The sequence below is a fragment of the Arvicola amphibius genome, chromosome 10 (genome assembly GCF_903992535.2).
Source record: "Arvicola amphibius chromosome 10, mArvAmp1.2, whole genome shotgun sequence".
NCBI lineage: Eukaryota > Metazoa > Chordata > Mammalia > Rodentia > Cricetidae > Arvicola > Arvicola amphibius.
In genome coordinates this window covers 10,577,249-10,598,587 of record NC_052056.1, presented here as the reverse complement: position 1 = coordinate 10,598,587, position 21,339 = coordinate 10,577,249, and the positions used below count along the sequence as shown (strand labels likewise).

At 43.1% G+C, this 21,339-nt stretch overlaps 1 protein-coding gene across 7 annotated transcripts in view; it reads left to right on the top strand.

Moving 5' to 3' along the window:
- Map3k7cl (MAP3K7 C-terminal like) overlaps positions 1-21,339 on the top strand; it is a 93,092-nt gene that overhangs the window by 36,381 nt on the left and 35,372 nt on the right. For 4 of the 7 annotated variants that reach the window (XM_038344938.1, XM_038344943.1, XM_038344942.1 and 1 more), the window contains one exon: positions 17,106-17,214. In XM_038344938.1, coding sequence (XP_038200866.1) covers positions 17,106-17,214 — 109 coding nt within the window. Of the gene's footprint in view, positions 1-11,089; positions 11,322-14,406; positions 14,663-17,105; positions 17,215-21,339 lie in introns of those variants that run through there. The other 3 variants (XM_038344941.1, XM_038344940.1, XM_038344945.1) reach the window with 3 other exon arrangements.

The following is a 21,339-nucleotide window of genomic DNA, read 5'->3' as shown; positions in this document are numbered from 1 at the left end:
TCTTGAGAAACAGGGAGTTACCCCATTGTGATTATCACTGATATTTTCGGAATTTTTTAATGATCATTGGTATTTTTGAAATTTTCCAATGACGCCCTCCCTATCCCCTTTGGATTACTGGGTTGTGGTTTTTTCCCTTCAATACCCTTCTCCCAGCTACTCGGGGTCGAACTTTCTACCCCTGCGTGGGAAATGAGTTTCAGCCCCAGTGCACTGGCTCCTGTCCTGTCAATAAACCTCGTGGTGGGGGGGAGGCTGGAGAGATGGCTCAGAGGTTAAGAGCACTGATTGCTCTTCCTGAGGTCCTGAGTTCAATTCCCAGCAACCACATGGCGGCTCACAACCATCTGTAATGAGATCTGGTGCCCTCTCTGGCGAGTAGGCATATATGCAGACAGAACACTGTATACATAATAAATAAAAATCTTAAAAAAAAAAACCTCGTGTGATTGCAGTAAGGATGGTCTCTCGTGAGTTCCTGGGGGGTCGTGTTATCCCGAGACTTGAGTGAGAGTCTCCTTGCTCCAGAGGTCTTTCACTAGAGCTACTTACACCTTCTCTGCCATGATTGATGGGCATACCCTTGAACTGTGAGGCAAAGCAAAGCCTTCCTTCCTTAAGTTGCATCTTTTTTTTCCTTTTTTTTTTTTTTTTGTGAGCAGGGCCTTACTATGTATGTATCCTTGGCTGGCCACCTAGAACTCTCTCTGTAGACTAGGCTGGCCTCGAACTCACAGAGATCTGCCTGCCTCTGCCTCCTGAGTGCTGGGTTAAAGGCATGCGCCACTGTGTCCAGCTCTGATGTTGCTTTTGTCACTATGGTGTCATGGTATGTGAGAAAAGTCACATACCAGTCCAGAAACAAACAAACAGCATAAATCTGGCTTTGGCACCTATTGTTCCCCCCACCCCCACCCCCAATTAGCTCTTGTCAGTAGGGCAGTAGGTAGACACAATGATTTCTGGACATTCCTGAACATGTTCACAACTACATCTCTCTGACCAAGAACTTCCTTGAAGAGCAAGGTGGTGCTATTACATATAATGAGGTTTTCAGCACCCTTCCCCTCCCCCCCCCGCAACAACACCCAAGGACCAGGTGAGGAGCTGCAAAGAGCCTTGGCCAATTTGAACTCCCTTCTGACTTCGTGTTGCTGCGGGTGATTTCAGCACTCACAAACCCCGAAGAGACAACCTTTTCTCTTAGTGCCTCTGCTGCCAACTAGGGCCTCCATACTGCCACTTCCCATTCTGTTTTAGAACTTCTGTTTGCACGTGAAACAAGGATACTGTCAAGGGTATGCTAGTCAGATTGTCTTGTAAGCAATGCATGCAGAATGTATTTCAAATCAGGAAAGGATCTTTTCTCACACCCGATCCTTGGATTCTGTGAATAGAGTGGTATCTTGGGAGACCTTATAAGGAGACAATGGTTGGCTTAGATTATTAATTGGTTAAATATTAACACACAAAGAGGCCCTTGTTGGCTTTTTGGACAATCATAATAGTGTAAGCAGGGTTGGGTTTGTATTTGCCTCACTTAATTAAAATAAAGGATGTGCATGATGTTGGAGACTCTTGAGCTTCTTTAAAATCTCTCGTTTTCACATAGCACTTCCTCTACTACTGGTTTCTAGGTCTGTTTAGCATTTCTCATTTGGTTCTGGTCTGTGCTGGGCAGGGTGTATGGTAATGGAGTGTGTTTGGTTCAGAATAGTGGATTTCTTTGGTTCTCCTTGGACCATAGCGAGTGATTTCACTGACCTTTGGAAGTTATGACACTATGAATGAGATGAGGGGTTGTTTGTTTATGAAAGGGCAGTGGGGGTGGGGCAGGTGTGGTGGTGCACACCTTTAATGCCAGCACTTGGGAAGCAGAGGCTGGTGAATCTCTGCGAGTCCAGGTCAGCCAGAGGCACATAGTAGAAAGAAACTTTGTCTTAAAAACCAAAACCAAACAAAACCAGTGAAGACAGAAAGCAACTGACAACAAACAGTGATAGTCTTATTTATTACTATTCCTGTTATGATGGGTGGATCAGGACCTGGGTTCATAGATGTCCACATCCCATTCCTCTAGCGGTCGATTTTCGGCAGGGTGGGACACCCACAGTTACTTGAGGTATAATGTGAGATAGAAAAGGCTGAACCAGGCACTGCTCTGAGGCTGAATGCCGCTCCCCACAGGGGACTCGGCCCTTGACTCAGAACCCTCTTTTCTTTAGTATTTGATGCTCAGCTGATGCAAGTCTTTGATTTATGTTTTCCCGTTGGACAGTGGGATGGTTGGGCTGCTTGCAGGTCTATAAAAGGTTCTTTGATGTGACCCGCTCCGCCTTGACCTCTTCCCCATGTAGGGCTCCAGATCCCACTCCTAAAAGCTCTAATTTGAGAATCAGAGTCTGAAATAGCCCCAAACGTATCCTGTTTAGCTTGTCATTCAAATAGCTAAGCCCCTGCCACGACCATTTTAAACCCTCTCACCTTTCATCTAGCTAAGCAGTTCTTTTTTGAAATCGGACTTGTTTATGAAGGTGTGTCCTTTTCTTTATCCACCCCAGTTCTGCCCCTCTGGGAAGCACTGACAGAAGGACTGGGACAGAAGCAAATCTCCCACAGAACTGCTAAGGCCCTGAGCCTTGATGGCTCCTGTTGTCTCCCCTATGTGCTGTGGTCAAAGTTGGGGTCACCTGGGGATGCAACCTGGACCTGATAGTGGCCATTCTTCAGGCAGTTGTTTAGTTTCTCTTTGCCTTCGTATCCCCAGCTGTAAAATGCCGAGGTCTTTAACCTGGAGAGGACCAGTTCCATCATTTTTAGAGTCTTCGGCTCACACTGGAATAAAATGGGAATGGGGATACCTCTGTTCAGATTTTTGAGGTGACCATATCAGAGCACCACATAAGTGGGGATCCCCCGGAAGTGAGACCATGTGTCACTGCCCAGAAAGATGTCCCTATTTACAGCATTATTGTAAGAATTCAATAAACTAGTATTGGAAGCCTTTAAAGTAGTGTCCGGCACTTATACATTCTATAAATGGCTAGCTAGAAAATGAGAGTTGAATAGTGTGGGAATGAGAAGGATCATGGGTAGTTCAGTGTGACAGGAGAGGAAGGCTTGGGCTGTACTTGGAGACTCCCTGCATAGTTTACTTATGAATAGCCCACGACTCTCTTCAATAATGGTGATTTTCCCAAACATCATTTTGAATGCTTTTTTATATTCCATGTACAAAAAGAACAGTGGTCATGTGTAACTTATGATTTTTATGTGATTTATTATATCACTATAGCATGTTAGAATACTTCTTATGATATCATTACTCTGCTACTTAATGGCCACATTATTATTTTTTTTTTTTTGTTTTTTCGAGACAGGGTTTCTCTGCAGCTTTTTTAGAGCCTGTCCTGGAACTAGCTCTTGTAGACCAGGCTGGCCTCGAACTCACAGAGATCCGCCTGCCTCTGCCTCCCGCGTGCTGGGATCAAAGGCGTGCGCCACCACCGCCCGGCCACATTATTATTTTTTTTTTATAGAAAATGACTTATTTATTTACTGTCTATCTGTGTTTGCCTGAGTGTATGTGTGTGCACCATGTGCTTGCAAATGTCCACGGAGTCCAGAAGGGGTGTCAGGTTCCCCAGAACTGGAGTAACAAGCAGTGTGAGTTACCATGTAGGCGCCGGCCACCGATCCTTGGTCCTTTGTAAGAACAGCAAGTGTTTGGAACCTCGGCACTATCTCTCCAGCACCATGTGATTTTTGCTCCTTAAGTCATTGAGTTAAGAGAGAAATATGTCACTGAGACATGAGTATTAAAATATGGGAGAAAACTTGTAAGTAAATATGTAAAAAGCATAGGCGAGAGGTGAGTCTTCAAGTGTTCAATGAAGGGATGAAGAGATAGGTTGAAAGAAGTCTGACTCTGGCGATCCTATTCTAATCGCTTGGCTCAGTTCTTCCCGCCACTCATGTCGACACACGTGGGCGGACTTAGTCTGAAGAATTGTTACTGTACTTTGCTCTAATAGAGCCTTAAAGGAGTTATTTTTAAAAGCCTCAGATCAGTGGACAATAAAATTTTCTTGAAATCGTCTTTTATAAATTACAAAGGAAATCTAATTCGTCAGTGTTTACTTTCTCTCGGAAGGGAGTACTTATTCATCGCAAATGTCAGAATCCAAATTTGGAAAGAAGAGTCTAAAATCGTGCTCATTAGGCTCTGCAGAAAGCACTTTGAACAAGTTGAATATGTAACTGATTTTTTACCATACAGGCTGTGAATTGGCTATCATCAGTGCGAATTGGCTATAGTTAGTGTGAATTGGCTATAGTTAGTCCAGGAGGGATGATTTCCTGATACATAAATAACCTTCCTTTTCTTGGAACTGAGACATAGAGGACAGTAGGGATTTGTTTAATTGAAATTGTTTGGGTTAATTTGGCAACCTGCAAGAATGCCTCTTTGATTTTGAGCTGTGGTCTTGCTCATCTTGAGCACTATGCTGCCATCTCAACAGAAAAGCATGTACAAAACCTGTCCTTGTCACAGGTGTGTCCCTCCTACTCAACATAATGAATATTCATATAAATCCTAAGATCTGAGATCCTTAAATCCCTAAAGGGGATAATCTCCTGACTTTCCCTGGATTTTTCTGTTCCAGGAAAATGTCAGATCCTATTCCTGGTCTCTTCTAGGAAATCCTCAGCTCCATTTAGCTGCAGTAGCAGTAGGGACCTGGTCCTCTACAGATGGGCTTAACATGCTATTTCCGTGTTTCATTTGAAAGGCCGGGCAGCCGTTCATTTGTGGTTAATACTGTAATTCTTAAAATGTCCTTTTAAGACGTGGATGGAAATATCCAAAACTCCATTTTCATTCGAATGGTGTCATTGCTCAAGCGCACACGGAACCGTCAGCAAAATGTGTTTGTGTCAGACAACTCGTATGAATGGAAAGGAGCGGGGCTAAAAAAAGGCGATTGACAGGTGTCTTGTTAGGCTTCTGCTCTCCGTCATTTTTGTAACTGCACAGTTCTCAACGCCCCGCCTCCAGGAAGATGTCCTGATGGATGATTCTACTGCACTATTTTAGGATGTGATGGCTTCATTTGAAAAGTGTTTTGATGAACAAAACACCATCACTTCCTTGTCAGTTTTTGGGATGCTCTCGGGTTTCACGGTATAATCAGGGACTGAACGGGTACTGCTTGGGTACCAGATATTTGATGACTAAGTGGGCTTGGCAGTGAAATCGGAGGTCGGCTTCAGCCGGGAAAGAAGGGATTAGCTCCATTCTGTGCTTTTCTTGATGGCTGCTGTAAAATGTATTTTTAGTTTATTACAAACCAGTTCACTCTTTTTTTTTTCCTGAATTAAAGTGAGGGAGAGATTTCTGGGAGTAATTATATTTTCAATTAAGGGCCAGCTTTGTCTCCTAAAGTTAGCAAAGTTAGAATTACAAGAAATGTTGTAAACTATCACCTTTAAATATCTGTCTTCCAAAAGACAAGACAAGGCTGAGAGATGCTAGGCAGCGATCTCAGCACAGCTAATGAGTAAGAGACAGAACCGAGATGCAAGACAGATTGTATGGCGTGATACCACACATGACACTGGTCTTCTCCAGATTGTATGTTAATGGCTTTTGCGCTCAGTAGTGAATAGCTAAGGCATCCATTCTTCACCATGCTCTCTGTGTGGTTTTCCATTTGACCTTATTCCTGAAGACACTGAGGATATTTGAACTGGCAATCAAACTGATACGCATGACTTTGGCATCAATAAGAGTGCACCATCTTGACCCCGAAATCTCATTGCCCTATCAGCAGCTTCTCATCCGGTTGGTCACTACAGTTCTCTATGTCATCCATCTCTGCCACTCTATGCAAGAGTGGTGTCCACACTGTCTGAAGGCTGGGAGGTAAACCTGCAAGTCACGGACACCCAATGTTCTAAGAGCTTTAGCGTGACAATAAACAGAGGACTCGGAGGACAAGCCTGGGTGACCACACAGAGAAAGTGGCAGCAGTGAGGGACTTGATCCTCCAAACCACAGTGTTGACATCAAAGCTGGGGTGTTTGAGGACACTGAAAGGAGGGGCGGTGGCTCCATTGTGTGGAGGGGTGGAGCCCGAGACATTTTCACTCAGTATTATGTCCTTTTTTAATTATTATTATTATAATTATTTCTTTGACCAAATATCTGACAAGAAGTAATTTAGGATAGAAGGTTTTATTTTGTCTCACAGTTGAAGGGGCTCATTGCACCATCATAGGGAAGACATGGTGGTAGATAGGGAAGCCCCAATGGTAGGAGCAGAATGCTGGCTGGTTATACGGCATTCAAGTCAGGAGGCAATGATGAATGCTGTTGTGCTCAGCCCACTTTCTCCTGCTTATGGTCCCATCAGAATTTGGGATGTATCTTTCCACATCAATTAAACTGATGTAAAAACTCTCACATATGTGCCCAGAGATTTTTCTCATGGTGATCCTAGATCCTTTCAAATTGACAATCAGTATAAACTATGACTCTTAGTATCAGAAGTTTTTTCTCTTGGGATAGTGATGGGGCTAATCCTAGGTACCATTTCTACACAGGAAAGCCCAATAACACACTCTGGACGCATTACTGAGACAATTGCAAGAATATATGGACAGCAAACATACACTACTTTTTCTTAGTTCACTCCCACAAGTTACTTTTAGCAACTCCATTTCTGCCAACACAGCATAGGTAAACCAGAAGAGGCTCAAAGCTGGGGTTTGGAAAAATCCACAAGTTTGGTGTTATGTTCTGTGTATAGCCTTTCCAAAGAGGAATTGATGAGATTTAGCTGAAGATTCTACGTAGAGAGGTAAATAAAAGGAAACCACAATTTCAATGATATTAGAAAAATTTCCTGTCCTCTTTTCAAAATTTAAATGCTGTGGGACAATGATTTTGTACCCTGTAAATATTTGTCAGTTGTATTGGTTTAATAAAAGGCTGATTGGCCAGTAATCAGGCAGGAAGTAGAGGCAGGGCAACCAGAACAGGAGAATTCTGGGAAGAGGAAAGGGCCAGTCTGCAGTCGTTACCTAGACACAGAGGAAGCAAGAGGAGAATGCCTCACGGATAGAAGTACCAAGCCACGTGGCTAACACAGACAAGAATTATGGATTACTGTAAGATGTAAGAATTAGTTAATAAGAAAGCCGGAGCTAATAGGCCAACCAGTTTATAATTAATGTAGACCTCAGTGTGTTTCTTTGGGACTGAATGGCTGTGGGACCAGGCAGGACAGAAACCTCTGTCAACATTTAAATGTTATGTATCCTTTCCTTTCCAGGGTTGTAGGTTGCTCTCAAAGATCATGTTTGTTGGTATGTGTACATGTCTAGAAAGTAAAATTGATGAGGACCAGGTTGACACTGGAAGTATCCCTCCAAGTGTGGACACTGAGTTCTCAGCTCTGTCCTTTTGTTCTCCTGTGTACAGTTTCCTGAAGAAGGCATTTGACTGAGATTCTATCTAGTTCTAATGCTATCTATAGTAGTGGTTCTCAACCTGTGGGTCATGACCCCTCTGGGGTTGTATATCAGATATTTACATTATGGTTCATAACAGTAGAAAAATTATAGTTATGAAATAGCAACGAAAATAATTTTATGATTGAGGTCACTACCACATGAGGAATTGTATGAAAGGGTTACAACATTAGGAAGGCTGAGAACCACTGGTCTATAGGGATGTCATAGTAAATTCTTGCACAAGGAATAACTCATGATTCAGTTCACTGGAGGAAGCTGTCAGATTTGTATCCACAGTATTTGGTTGGTAAAATAAGCAAGCCCCTTTGTATTCTTCCTCTATTGAGAAGTAGCTGCTTACCCTGAAGGTCCAAGAGGATCTGGCCACAGCAGTGTTTTGTGGACATGAATGGACCAGTGTGCTCATGAACTCCCAGCAGCTGTGGTTAACTTCCCAAGAGCTGTGCCTGATCAAGATGATCAGTATTCCAGTGTGGAGGGTAGAGGGGCTTGCTGTGCTGGATCAAGATGGTGGAGGAGAGAGGGGCTCGCAAGCCTCTGCCACTTGCCAAGAAGGTGTTAGCAGTTGGTGGTTTCCAGGGAAGGCGAGTCAGTTTTCTTTAAGGGTGTGGCCCCTGAGAGGCCAACCATGTCCAGTGGATGGCCCCGCAAAAAAGAGCATACAGGCAGTACAAACTGGACTCCCTTCATTATTTTTAAAAAGGGACATGAAGTTCGGAGGTTGTGGGAAGGTGGGAGGTAGATTTGGGAGGATCTGGGGGAGGAGTAAGAGTGAATATCATTAAATACATTGTATGAAAATTTCAAAGAATTAATAACAATATTTAAAGAGAAAAGAAAGAACTTCTCAAGGAGCAATAGGAAAGCATCTTCTTCAAAGGTGAAGAAGATTTTGGTGTGTTGTTGAAAAGATTTATTTTTGGCAAGAAACTGAGTGTAATTCCTGAGTCATGGAACATTGGGCAAATATCTGAGACTTTCTAACTCTCTGTTCCTTTATAAAACAGGAATGTTAAAGGGCAGCCTTGCACATTAAATACCACATGAATTAGTGCAGATAGCTGACTATCTGCCCGTTGGTGTCTGCCTCCTGCACACAGTGTCTCACCCTTATCTTGAAGCCAAGGTATTTCATGAGTCCAACACATTCTATCCGTGAAGGTATTAGCTTAGAACGTTTGAATCTCCTTTTCTTCACCCACTTCCCTCTTCCATCCATCTTCCGTCTGTCCGTCCATCCGTCTGTCCATCCCTCCCTCCCTCCCTCCCTCCTTCCCTCCCTCCCTCCTTCCTTCCTTCCCTTCCTCCCTCCCTTCTTCACCCACTTCCCTCTTCCATCCATCTTCCGTCTGTCCGTCCATCCGTCTGTCCATCCCTCCCTCCCTCCCTCCTTCCCTCCCTCCCTCCTTCCCTCCCTCCCTCCCTCCCTCTTTTCTTCTCTTCCTACTCCCTCCCTTCTTCTTTTATTCCTCCTTCCTTCCTAACATAAATTCCTTCAAGATGAGGTGAAAAAATAACTCTCTCCATACTCCAGGTCACCTGTGGATCCATGACAGGTCTCATGTGATACAGTACTCCCCCTCTTAACTACAGTGAAGACTGTGGCGTTCAGGCTTGGTTTGAAGGCTTAGGACAAGAATTCTTCTCTTCCCTTTGTACTAATAGATCTGGAGGCATGTGCAGGCAGGTAGCAGCCACATCACGGGGAACCTCCAACTGGAAATGGGGTCGGCCTAGACTAGAGCTTACCCAAAGGTGAAGAAAGTCAGTTTATATCATTTTTATATCAATTTATATAAAATCTGCTTGTAGAACTAGTAGGTTCTTGAATTTCCCAGGTTTCTGAGCCCAACTGTGCTCTATGGAAGGTAAGGTCATGTTAACTTGGTTAGTAATAATTTAGGAATGGAGAACTGGGTCACTCAGATCTACTCTTCTTTTTTTTTTCTTGCCATCATTCACTTGGGAGGTTTGGGTTTTTTTTGTTTGTTTGTTTTTGTTTTAATTCTTTCTGGAAATAGAAGGTTTTCCATACAAAGACAGCAGGCTCTTGTAACCATTCATCTTGGTTGCCAACTTGACAAACTCTAGATTCACTTTGGAAACCGGAGTTCCTAGATTCAGTCAATTTGAAGTTTTAAGGAACAGTTGAAAGAATTTCATTAATAATTCTAAGTAACAATAAGACCTTAAAATGGGGCCCATTTGAGAACTGTCTCAGAGCACAGGGAATATAGCTGATTAAAGTTTGATTCTAAGAGGTCTGTTTTCATTGGTTAGCAGAGAGCATGAACAGCTTTCATGGACGGCAGATGCTCATTGCTGTCTGCATGGTGTGTTGTTCTGCCAATGATGTCACAGGCAGCAGGCAAATATAGGCTGTAAAAGCCATAGAAAGGAAGCCCCACAAGGACCCAGTGCTCACCAGTGATGCAGTGTTGGCAAGGGGAATCCAGGGAACCTGCATTTCTGAATGTCCTGTGTTCAAGCTCTGTACATTTGTTTCATTTCAAGAATGCACTGTGTTCGGCTGAGCTGCGTTTTAAATGTGTTGTCTTCTTTGTATTTAAATAATAAACGACTTTATAGGAGCTCTTTGTAGCTTACCCTTGTGCTGAATACATTACCAACACATTACCAACAGAATTGGAATCTAGATCAAAAGTAGAGACATGAATAGTGCTTACTTCCTGTGAAGTAGTCTTTTAAAGAAAATTCTGGGGCCTGGAGAGATGGCTCAGCAGTTAAGAACACTGGAGGACCTGGGTTTGACTCCCAGAACCCACATGGCAGCTCACAACTCCAGTGTCAGGGTATAAGACAACGTCTTCTAGCCTCCACAGGCTCCAGACTCGTATCATGACACACTTGATGTAGGTACAAGCAAAACACCCATGCACATAAAATAAATAAATATATTCAGCTTGAATCGGAGGGCACTTAGGGGTGTTGTGGAGACCTAGTGCAGTAGAAACTCCCTGGAATCTATAGATGTGATCCTAATGAGTACTCCTGAGTCAGGTGAGGCTTCCAGTGGCGTGACTGGGGTTGCATTCTTAGCCAAGGGGGTCCCAAGGAAATCCCCAAACAACTCTGGTGGCTGCTGCTAAGACAAGGGGTTGCTCTACCCAAACTGACAGTGGGGCCCTACTTCTGAGGACAACACCTACTTGTTGAACATGGAGAATCTGAGCTGGTACCTACGTGGTAACCTTCACTCCTACCTTCCAGCTCTTTAGCTCAGGAAAGCTCTCTGCAGGCTCTTGAAAGAGAAATGTGGACACCAACCCAGCCACACAACCTCTGACCTACAATCTGTCCTGCCTGCAAAATATGCTACAGCAATGGTGGCACAGAACTTGTGGGAATAGCCAGCCAATGTCTGATTTGACATAAGGGCCACTCCACAGGAAGGACCCCATACCTGGCATTGCTTGGGTAACCAAGAACCAGAGATTAGATAACCCAGAGGCCAAGGGTAAAGCCAAACACTACAAGTCTACACAACAACAACAACAAAATCAATAAAATAATTCCTGATGATATTCAGCTGTACCCATAGATCAGTGCAATCATCTGAGAGGCTTCCAGCAGCAGATGAAAACAAATGCAGAGACCGCGGCCAGACATTTTTGTGAAGAGAAAGGCTACATTGGAGGTCTCCATCAAGTCCCTTCCATCAGAGCTCAGGAAATCCTGCAGAAGAGGAGGCAGAAAGAATGTAAGGGTCAGAAGGGATGGAGGACACAGGAGAACAAGGCCCTCTGAATCAACTAAGCAAGGTACGTATGACCTGAAAGAGGCTGAAGCAGTAAGCACAGGGCGTTTATGGGTCAACACCAGGTTCTCTGCAGAATAGCACAGCTATTAGCTTAGCATTTTTGTGGAACTCCTGAGCGTAAGAACAAGTGGGTCTCTGGCTTGTGACTGATCTTAGGACTCTTTTCCTCCTGTTGGGTCACCATGTCCAACTTCAATATGGTAATTTTTGCTTCATCTTATTATATTTAATTTTGTTATGTTTGGTTTCTGTCTCTTAGAAGCCTATTCTTCTCTAATGAGAGACAGATAGGGAATGGATCTGGAGGGGAGAGAAGGTGAAGGAGGGACCTGGGAGGAATAGAGAGAGGGAAAACTAGAATCAGAATATATGGTATGAGAAAAATATATTTCCATTTTCAGTAAAAGGGGAAAGGAGGAGTTGGAGAATGACTTTGGGTAACTTTTGTAAGCCACACAACCTTGATCATAATTGCTCATTCCTGACCTAAGTGCTGGAATTAAAGGCATGCACACTGTTCCCAGCCCAAAGTCCCCTTTTATTAAAGATAACTCCCCCTATAACAATGCACTAGATTGAGTCTAGAGGGTTTTCAAATACCCATATGTTCTAGACTTGATCCTCAGCTGGGACACTTATGGGACCGTTGAATTTTCTCCCTTTGCTTCTGTCCATGAGGGAGAACACCCTTCCCATCAAATGCACCTGCAATGATGCACTATTCTGCTACAGACTCCAACCAATCGGTCCAAGTTACCATGGATGGAGGCCCCTGAAACATGAGACAAAACAAGCCCTTCCTCCTTTAACTTGATTTACCTCGAGTATTTTGTCATGGATATGGAAAGCTGACTAACACAAACAGTGAAGTACTTATTGCTGAAAAGAATAAAATAAAATTCTTAGGTATTAGTACCACTCAGACACATACTGTTAATGTGTTAATATTTTCACGTGCACGTATATTAGAATTTCCCTAATTCTTTTGCATTCCTAAAGTGCCATGTAGTTACTTTGGGTTTCAGTTGTGGAAATAGATTTCACTTGTGCTTCCTATTTGTTGCTGTCTTGAGTGTGTTTGGGGTAACAAGTCCAGAAATGCACCATCACTCATAAGACAACAGAAGAGTTAGTTGGTATTATGGTTGGAAAAGGTTCAATTTATATTCTCAGGTTCAGGAAGAACACATTTAAAGTGTTTAGTACATTTTCTTATTTATTACCTACTCATTGTTGCCAAATTATCCTTTGTCACAATCTTTTCCTCCATAACATCTGCCCCACCTCCATCTTGAAGTCATCTTTGTCATCAAGAAGATGTAGCCATCAGCATAACAGTCCGTGCTCTGGGAAGCCTCCAGAATCTTTGTGACTCTAGGACAGGGAGATGCTGCATCGGTCAGGTACTAGTTCCACGACCACGGAAGGAGATGATCTTCATGTATTTAATGTGAACTGTCACTTTAAGAAAGCTGCTGCCTCAGTCTGTTTTTCCCCATCCCTAAGTCGGTTTCGCTGGAATCCAGATGCCAGCAGCTCCTGATAACTGGTGGCACCAGTGTCACCACCAGGCTTCCTAGAGGTGGAACTGGACGGCTGAGGTGGCCATCAATAAAGACGTGATGTCACATTAGTTTTTACTGTTTTGTCAAAGGACCTCAGAAAGTCAACTTATAAGCCTGGAAAATTAGTTTGGTCTCATGGTTTTAGAGGCTGTGGCCCATACTCACGTGGTCCTGTGGCCTTTGGGCCTGTGGGGAGGCAATTTATCATGGAGGATATGATACAAGAAACTGCTCACATCACTAAATTCAGGAGGCAGAGAGAGAGAGAGGATGAGGAGGGATGGGACACTGATATCTCCTTTAAGGCACACACCTCTGTCACCTAAATTCTTCAGCGAGACCCCACCCCTGAACGTTTCCACCACCTCCCAGTTGTGCTGTGGGTATCAGAACAAGCCTTCAGTGCAGGGACCTTTGGATGACATTTAAGGTTCAAGACACAGCAACTATTCACTTCCCATTCAGCTCCCAAAGGACGGACAACTTTTATTACTTTGAGGCTGAATGTGTGCATTGAGATAATTCCAATCTAATGTCACGTGAACCTGGATGCTGGGCCACTCAACAGCGTGTGGTTGATGGATTACATGGTAAGAATGTGTTTATCTTAGGAAGAAATGATCAGATTTCACTCTGAAGTTCCTTTCCCACTTTGCATTCCCAGGAGAAGTGAAGAAGTACCATTTTTTTTTTACATATGTTCTTGACCATTTGTTTGGGGATGTGGGCCATGGGGACAGGTGCACAGCAGTGCGCCATTGTTTCAGCCTGCGACTCTCTAGTGACAGAAAAATGGGTCATGTTTCATGGCTTTACCTGTCATCCATTCACCCTTGCTGATGACATGTCTGTTCAGAACTCCTGTCCCTCTTTCCGGACTTGATTGTTTTCCTATTGCTCAGTTGAAGATTTCCTTGCAGACTTTGAATCCCCGTGTGAATCTGGCAACTATTTTCTTTCAGTTGGTGGCTTGTGTTTGCATTCTGCCAATATTATTCATATTTAACTATCTAACCTTAGCATCATGGCTCAGTTATTTTTAAATACCCAAGACATTTAAGTTTACAATTGTAAAAAGAAGGTTGAAGGATTCTCATGTTCCCAGTTCACCATTGACCCCCTTTGTGCATGTCTGCATTTGTAGAATGGATCAAGTCATCAAGCTCAGGCCCTGCTCAACCTCAGACCTTGCCTTCTTAATGGGATCATCACAGCTACGATCCAAGAGTCAGCTAGTGGCCTGTCCAAGTTGGCTGGGCCTAGCAGAGCTGACATTTTTGCTGACTAGAGTCATGCTATCTTTGCCAGTTTGCTGGAATAGACACAGACACGGATTGGGTCACCGCGAAGACATTCCTGTCTCGTGAAGCAAGACTGTTTGTATTTTAGGTTTGCCAGGACTAATGAATTAAAACATTTGGACTCTCAACAACTCGCTGTTTATCAATGCTTCTGACAGGAGGAGGGTTTTTCTTTTGCTCTTGCTTTTTCTAGAAACATGACAACATCCTGGCTGTTGGAGTAGCAAGGAAAGGAGAGAGGGGCTGTGCAAGGAAGCGGAACGGGGAGGTCCCGTGGGCTGGGACGCCGGGGTATGGGGCTGAGCAGGTAGTGGTGTAGAGCCGGGACAGCTGTCTCTGCCCCTCAGCGTGTCAGTGGCTGCTATGCAGCAGGTGCAGACTGCTCTCTCGCTGCGTCTTGACTCCACACACGCAACGACTGGCCAAGGCAGTGGCTGGCCCTGGATTACACAAGTGCAGACTCTCCACTAAGTGAGGTAAGGCAGCAGGTGTGAGACGCAACTAACTGCTCCGAGCACCGGCAGCTTAACTAAGGCTCTGTTACAGCGGCCAGGAGAAGGGACCAGCAGCCGCTTTCCCCAGGAGGTGTGATGGAAAGGCAAGTCGTAGACGCTGTGTGGTTCACAATATCCGCAGGACCTTGACATCACTCTTTCAGAGGGAGACAGATATTTTCTGTTGTGCGGTCCTTAGCTGTGCTCATCAATTTCATCTCTCTAGCTTGAAACCGGAGCAGAGGTCTGTTGAGTAAGCCCCAGAGACAGAGACCTCATGCACTTTATTTCTTGACGCGGGAAAGTGTGAAGGGGTGAACCGGAAGAGGAGCGAGCTAGGTTATCCCTCGAAGTCATGCTCAGGCGGACTGGGTGCTGTGGGATGCCCAGCAGCAAGACTTTTCCTTTCAGCTGCAACTTCTGGGGCCTTTGTTTGCTTTGTTCAGTTTGAGACAATCTGCGCTATTTCTTCAGAAGCAGGTGGCTAAAAGAATACTTGATACCAGGCAGAGGAATCTACACAGCAGTGTGCCAGAGGGTTGTTTTTGTAAAAGCAAGAAATTCTGTATTAAATCATGGCAAATCCAGGATACCATCCTTTTGTAACTTATGGTTACGAGCCACGGTATATAGAATGTCCGAGGCTCAGAGCTATTCATAGGGTTAACTTAATGGGCTCAGCAGAACTCTAAGTGGCTCACAGACTGTTGCTGGTTTTTTTTTTTTTTTTTTTTTTTTTTTTTTTTTTTTTTTTTTTTTTTTTTTTTTTAGCTTTACTGGGTGGTTAATATAAGTCTGTTTTCTTTCCATATGGTACCTAAGATGGTTCAAAATGTATGCGCATCTGAGTGCACTTGTACAAATAAATGTATGTCTTGAGCTTGCCCGCCTAAGTAATTGTAAAAACAGCACTCAGCCCTCTGGACACTATTTTTAGACAGAAAAGCTATGGGAAAAAGTAAGAGACCTGACCATGAGAAAATGTTCTGGAGCAGAGGTTCCCAGGATCCTGCCAAGGATGGCTAAAGACATTATTTATATTTTGCCATTTTTGGAGACATTTTCGTGAAAATGTCATGCAGGTTTTTTTGCTTTTCTGCCTACATGAGATAGAGAGTTTAGGAGAGGCATGACCAAAAATAGAAATGTTAAATATATGTGTCTAAATAACAACCATATTATGTGTTTATTACAACATGTTTTCCTAGTCCCGCTGAACGTCAAATTATCAAATATTGTCCTCAAAGTATAATTATGTTAAATTCCCTTAAGTACAGTTTTTGCTCTTGCTATCTTACGCAAAGGATGTTTCTCACTCATTATCTCTAAGTTTATTGGCTAAATGATAATTTAATAGGTAGAGTCAAATATTCATAGAATGTTTTTGGGTTTTGTTTTGTTTTAAAAGACAGAGCTTCATGTAGCCCAAGCTGGTTTCAAACTCTGTTTAGTAAATATTACCTCAGATCGGCCGATCCTCCCATTACCACATCCCAAGCGCTGGTAATTACAGCTGTGTGCCCCACGGACGAGTTTTGTTGTAGCCTGCTGTTATGAAGTGAAACCTTAAGCACAAATGTCGGATAGATTTCTAGGTCATCAGATAGTTGCAAATGCAATATTCATACAACAATTGTAACATGGTTAAAGATGGTTTGGGACTTAGTTCAAATGATTTCATTGTAATGATCCTTTATTCCTTCCCAAACAAAACATTCTTTTTAATTTAGGCATTGTGTGTCTGCATGTTGTGTGTCTGCATGGGTGTGTGGGTGTGCACATGCATGAAGACGACACAGGTCAACCTTTGGACTCATTTCCCAGGCTCTGTCTTCTCATTCTGGGAGACCAGGTCTCTGACTAGTCCTTGGGGCTTGCTGTCAATTAGGCTAGGTAAATTGCCCTGGGGGCCCCAGAGATCTTGTCTCTGTCTCTTCTTTACTGAGGTCACGAGTGTGTACCACCCTGCCCCCTCCTTTTTACATGAGGATTGACCTCTGATTCTTCTACTTGAATGGCAAGCTCTTCTCAAGCTGAGCCATCTCCTCATTCCCTAAATTGGCTTTTAAACACGAAAAGGTAACTGATTCTGAAGTTATCTGAAGTCTATTAAGATTATATCTTTTCTATGTTGTCCTCATTTAAAAAAAAGCAATATAGGTGACCTCCAAAGTCAGGATTAAACTGATCGATGGGAAAGGATATTGAGAATATGAATAAAAATTTTAAAAACCATATTTCATCCATTCTGAATGTCTATTACCAAAGTAATTTTTGTAGAAGTCAGAAAAAAGTTAAAATGGACCAGGAATTTACAACGTGGGAAAAGGCAACTTACTAACTTTCCCTTCTAGTTTATGAGGGACTATAGGGGTTCTAGATCAGTGTTGGATAAAGTGACAATGGCTATCTCTTGTCCTTACAGCTGGAAGACCCAGGAGAAGGCCGGGCCTCAGGCGCCCACATGATCAGCACAGCCAGGGTACCTGCAGACAAGCCAGTGCGCATCGCGTTCAGCCTCAGTGATGCCCCAGGTACGCTTGCTCCGGGGGAAAAGGGTGCCTCCCGCACTGCCAGAATTTTCACTGTATTCTGTGATTCTTTGAAGGATGTTTAAAATGACATGTTTGCATGACCTGATGAGAAGCATCTGAGATTCCATCACACACCGTTAGGCTGTGGCGTCCAGAAATGCCTCTGTCAGTTCTCCCCACCTCCTTGACTGGGGTGTTGTAACTCCGCCTCTTCTCCCCATTTTAGCTTTCTTTTGGGATGAGACACATAGAGCTATAATAATTTCTAAGGATAGAAAACGGTGTCATTGTTAAGATGGCATGAGGAAATGGTTATTAAGAGCTGGCAGTTGGTTGGATAATATAAAAATATCACTGTCCCCATTCCAACCACACGTGTGTGATGTTGGTTTCTCACTGGTGTCCCCACACTTCCGGCTAAACAAACAGACTTCAGCAGAAATGATGAATGGGACAGGTGAGAAGGGGCCTCTCTAAATAGTAAGGTCTGAGGTGAGCCTGCCATATTTAGAGCCTTTCATCAGGGCTCCCCTCGGTGACCTCTTAACACACATATGGAATTGCACCACCCTTGAACAAGGGGCTCAAGGGGTGGGAGGTCACCATCTATGAAAGGAAGGTCGGGTTTACAACGGCTGGCATCAGCCGTGGCTCTAGTTTAATGGCCTCTGTTAAAATCACTTGCTCACACATTACCATTTAAACCTCAGGTCTTTTGAGAACCAAGTCTTATTTTCTCTGATACTGTCTCTCTTGCTGTGATGCTTGCATAGGCATGATGGTTTAAAAACTGATGTTCCAGGGATGGAGTGATAGCTCAGCAGTAAAGTGCTTGCCTTGCAAACATGAGGACCCGAGTTCAGTTCCCTAAAAGCCTGTGAGAAACCTGGGCATGGTTGTGCAACACTTGTGAATCTAGCACTGGGGAGGTAGAAAAAGGAGCATCCCTGAGCTCTCTGGCCCAGCCTAGTCAGTGAGTTGCAGGATGGTAAGAGCCTTTTTTCAAAGAACAGGGTGGGTGGCACTTAAACAATGACACCCAAGTTTGTCACAATGCAGACAAGCCCGCATGTGTGTGCAGGTGCGCACACGTGCTCATAAACACACACACACACACACACACACACACACACACACACACACACACAATTAATGTGTGAAAGGGTGCAGAATCAACCCAAAATATTGTAAAGTAAGAAATTTGGCTCTGGAAATTCTGGTGTGACAGCCAAATGCTGGGTGATTATACAGCCATTCATCTACCCTAAACTTTCCCAGACTGTGGTCACCACAGGAGGCCATGCTAGAGTATGAAGAGATAAAAAAAACTTTGGCTCTTTATTGTTTGTTTTTCTGGCAGTCTTCCTTTGACCTGTTTTCACAGACTGTGTCTTCCACTCCAGGGTTATTCTGTAAGACTCTGGTGAAGGGGAAACCTTCACACTAGGAAGATCCACTCCAACACAGACGCAAACGCTACCATCCTGATCCTCTTTGCATTAGGAGTTGATCTTTGTTATTTGTGTCAGTTTAAACAACCATGCAGTGTAGCCGTGAGCATTCCGTAGCTACAGGGTGGAATTCTAAGGACTTATGACCACTCTGTTAGTTCAGTCATGGAGTTGTGATCCAAACACAGGTCCTTGGAAGTCCAAGTCCCTTCATTATGTATTACTTCTCTAAAAAGTAGAAGAAAATCCCTTCCAGTCATCAACACATTTCATAGCTCCAAACTGCAGGTAATGGCCTGTATACAGGGAGTAGTCCTCAAGACACAGACATGCAAGTTTACAGTCCAGGAAGAAAGGAGGCATCTAATCTCCTTCTCCTCACGTCCCACTGGGACATGCCCTGTTATAATAATAATCAACAGATTTATGAAGAAATTTTCAGTCCATAAATCTTGCTTTACCCAAGTGAAAGTATTGCATAATTATAGACAAGACAAAGAAATGTACCATACCAGGAAAGAACCACAGAGAAGGGAGTCTTTTCCTTGGGCCGAGTGAATAAACTCTTCTTTAAAGTCCGAAATGGTGACTTGAGATTTGTTCAGCACTGTCTTTGAATTCTCTTGATCCTAGATGAGAGTTCTTGGACATTTTTAATCAACACATTTAATTTATTTAAATTCATTCAGTCTCTTTTTAAAATTTTAAACGTTTTCAAAATGTCCATTTTTGAAATTCATGTTTCTTAATAGATCTCTTTGAAAACAGTTTACACCTTAAGTAAGTCTACTTCTATAAAAAGATGCTTAGGAAGACTTATATGGAAGTAGCGGCAGGAGGATTTCTAAGTTTGAGGCCAGCTTGATCTACAAAAGAGTTCCAGGATAGCCAGGATTATAGAGAAATCTGTAAAAATAACAACAACAACAACAAAACCAAAAACCAAAACAAACGAACAAAACAAAAAACCAAACCAATCAAAAGAATCTGTTATGATTAATTATTTTAGTGTCATGATCTATGTTTTTCAATCTGTGTAGGAAGGCTGACTTCCTATAGATTCTAAGGCAGGGGGTAATCCTCAGTGTTTCTCAGCCTTGCCCAATTATATCACTTGATAGCATCCATCAAGAACACACGTTTAGAAAAACAAAAAAGACATGAAATTGTGAGGGAGATGGGATGGGGCACCAGGGGGAATTGGAAGGTAGTGATGGTGGATGGATATGCTCAAAATACATTGTATAAATATGTGAAATTATCAAAGAATAAATACAAACATTAAGAACACAGAACAAATGCCTAAAGGCACTACTCCTACTATGCTGATCTCAGAGACTTAGTACTTCTTTTCGAGGCAGAAGAAAGCCCTCTTACATGTTTATACACACCAGATGTGCAACATTTCAGGGGTCAGTCAGAGCCAAGGGCTTGGAAATTTTCCACGCGAAGCTGCCAGTTCACCAAAGCATGTTTTGCAGATATTTGGGACACGCCCTCTGAATTCTCAAATGAGGGGTGTGTGGAGTGTTCCAGAGGCACGCACACAGGAACATTTGCCATCATGCAAGCTGTACATGCCTTTTGAATTCCAGTGTGTGTATCCTGTGGACTACATATTTACTAAGAGAAAAAAAAAACAAAGGGAATTATCCTACACTTAATAGCGAATGGAGAAAGGAACCTGGACTTCTGAGGAGTAATTCCTCATCTGAGTTTACTCTTGATGAATATGCAGAGTCAAAAGGGAAGGGAGTTGCATTCACTTGTGAATAGCGCCATTTGTTTCTCTTTCTGAAGATCGTTTATTCTTTGACAATTTTATATGTGTATAAAATATATCTTGATAATATCCACTTATGTCTATTATTTTGTTTACATATGTGTGTGTGTGTGTGTGTGTGTGTGGTTACACACTGAGACTAGAAGTGAGCACTGGATCGCTCAGAGCCAGAATCACAGGCATTTTCAGGACACAATGTAGCCGGCATGCTGGGGTTAGAGTTTTGGTTCCATGATTACACAGCAAATGCTCCTAACCAGTGATCATCTCTCTAGCCTCCAAGAATTCATTTCTTATGGGACTAATATGGTTAGTACTTCATTAATTTTAGATTTGTTCTGGTATTTATTCCTGAGACATTTAATATCGAAGCGTAGGGTTTTGAAGCTAGAGAGGGATGCCTTGGGGCTCATCTTCACCATTTTTACCACGGTCTGGGATAAGTTAGCCATCAGCTTTGTTGGATTTCAGTTTTAAGTTAGCCATCAGTCTTGTTGGATTTCAGTTCTCCTTCAGTTGCATATAGAAGTAAGAATGAAGTGTCACCTTGTAGGTGAAGCATTTAGCAAAGTGCTTGACACAAATTAAATATTCAAGTTGTCCCCATAATTACAGTAACTGATTGTGGAATATTAGGACAAATATAAACTACTAGGGAGCATTGCCCCATGGACGTTCCACACTGCTCCTTGATGCCGAGATACACTTCACAGTACAGCTGCCTGCTGTTGTTTAGGGCATTAGTAATCCATTGAGAGGCTAGTGCTAGCTCTCCTGTCTAAGAAACTGGCCTTTCTTAGTTCCTGTGCCTTCAGTACTGTGCCAAAGCTGTTAGGATGTGCATAACAGGGCCAGACATGACCCCTTCCATAAATCTAAAAGGCTGAGATT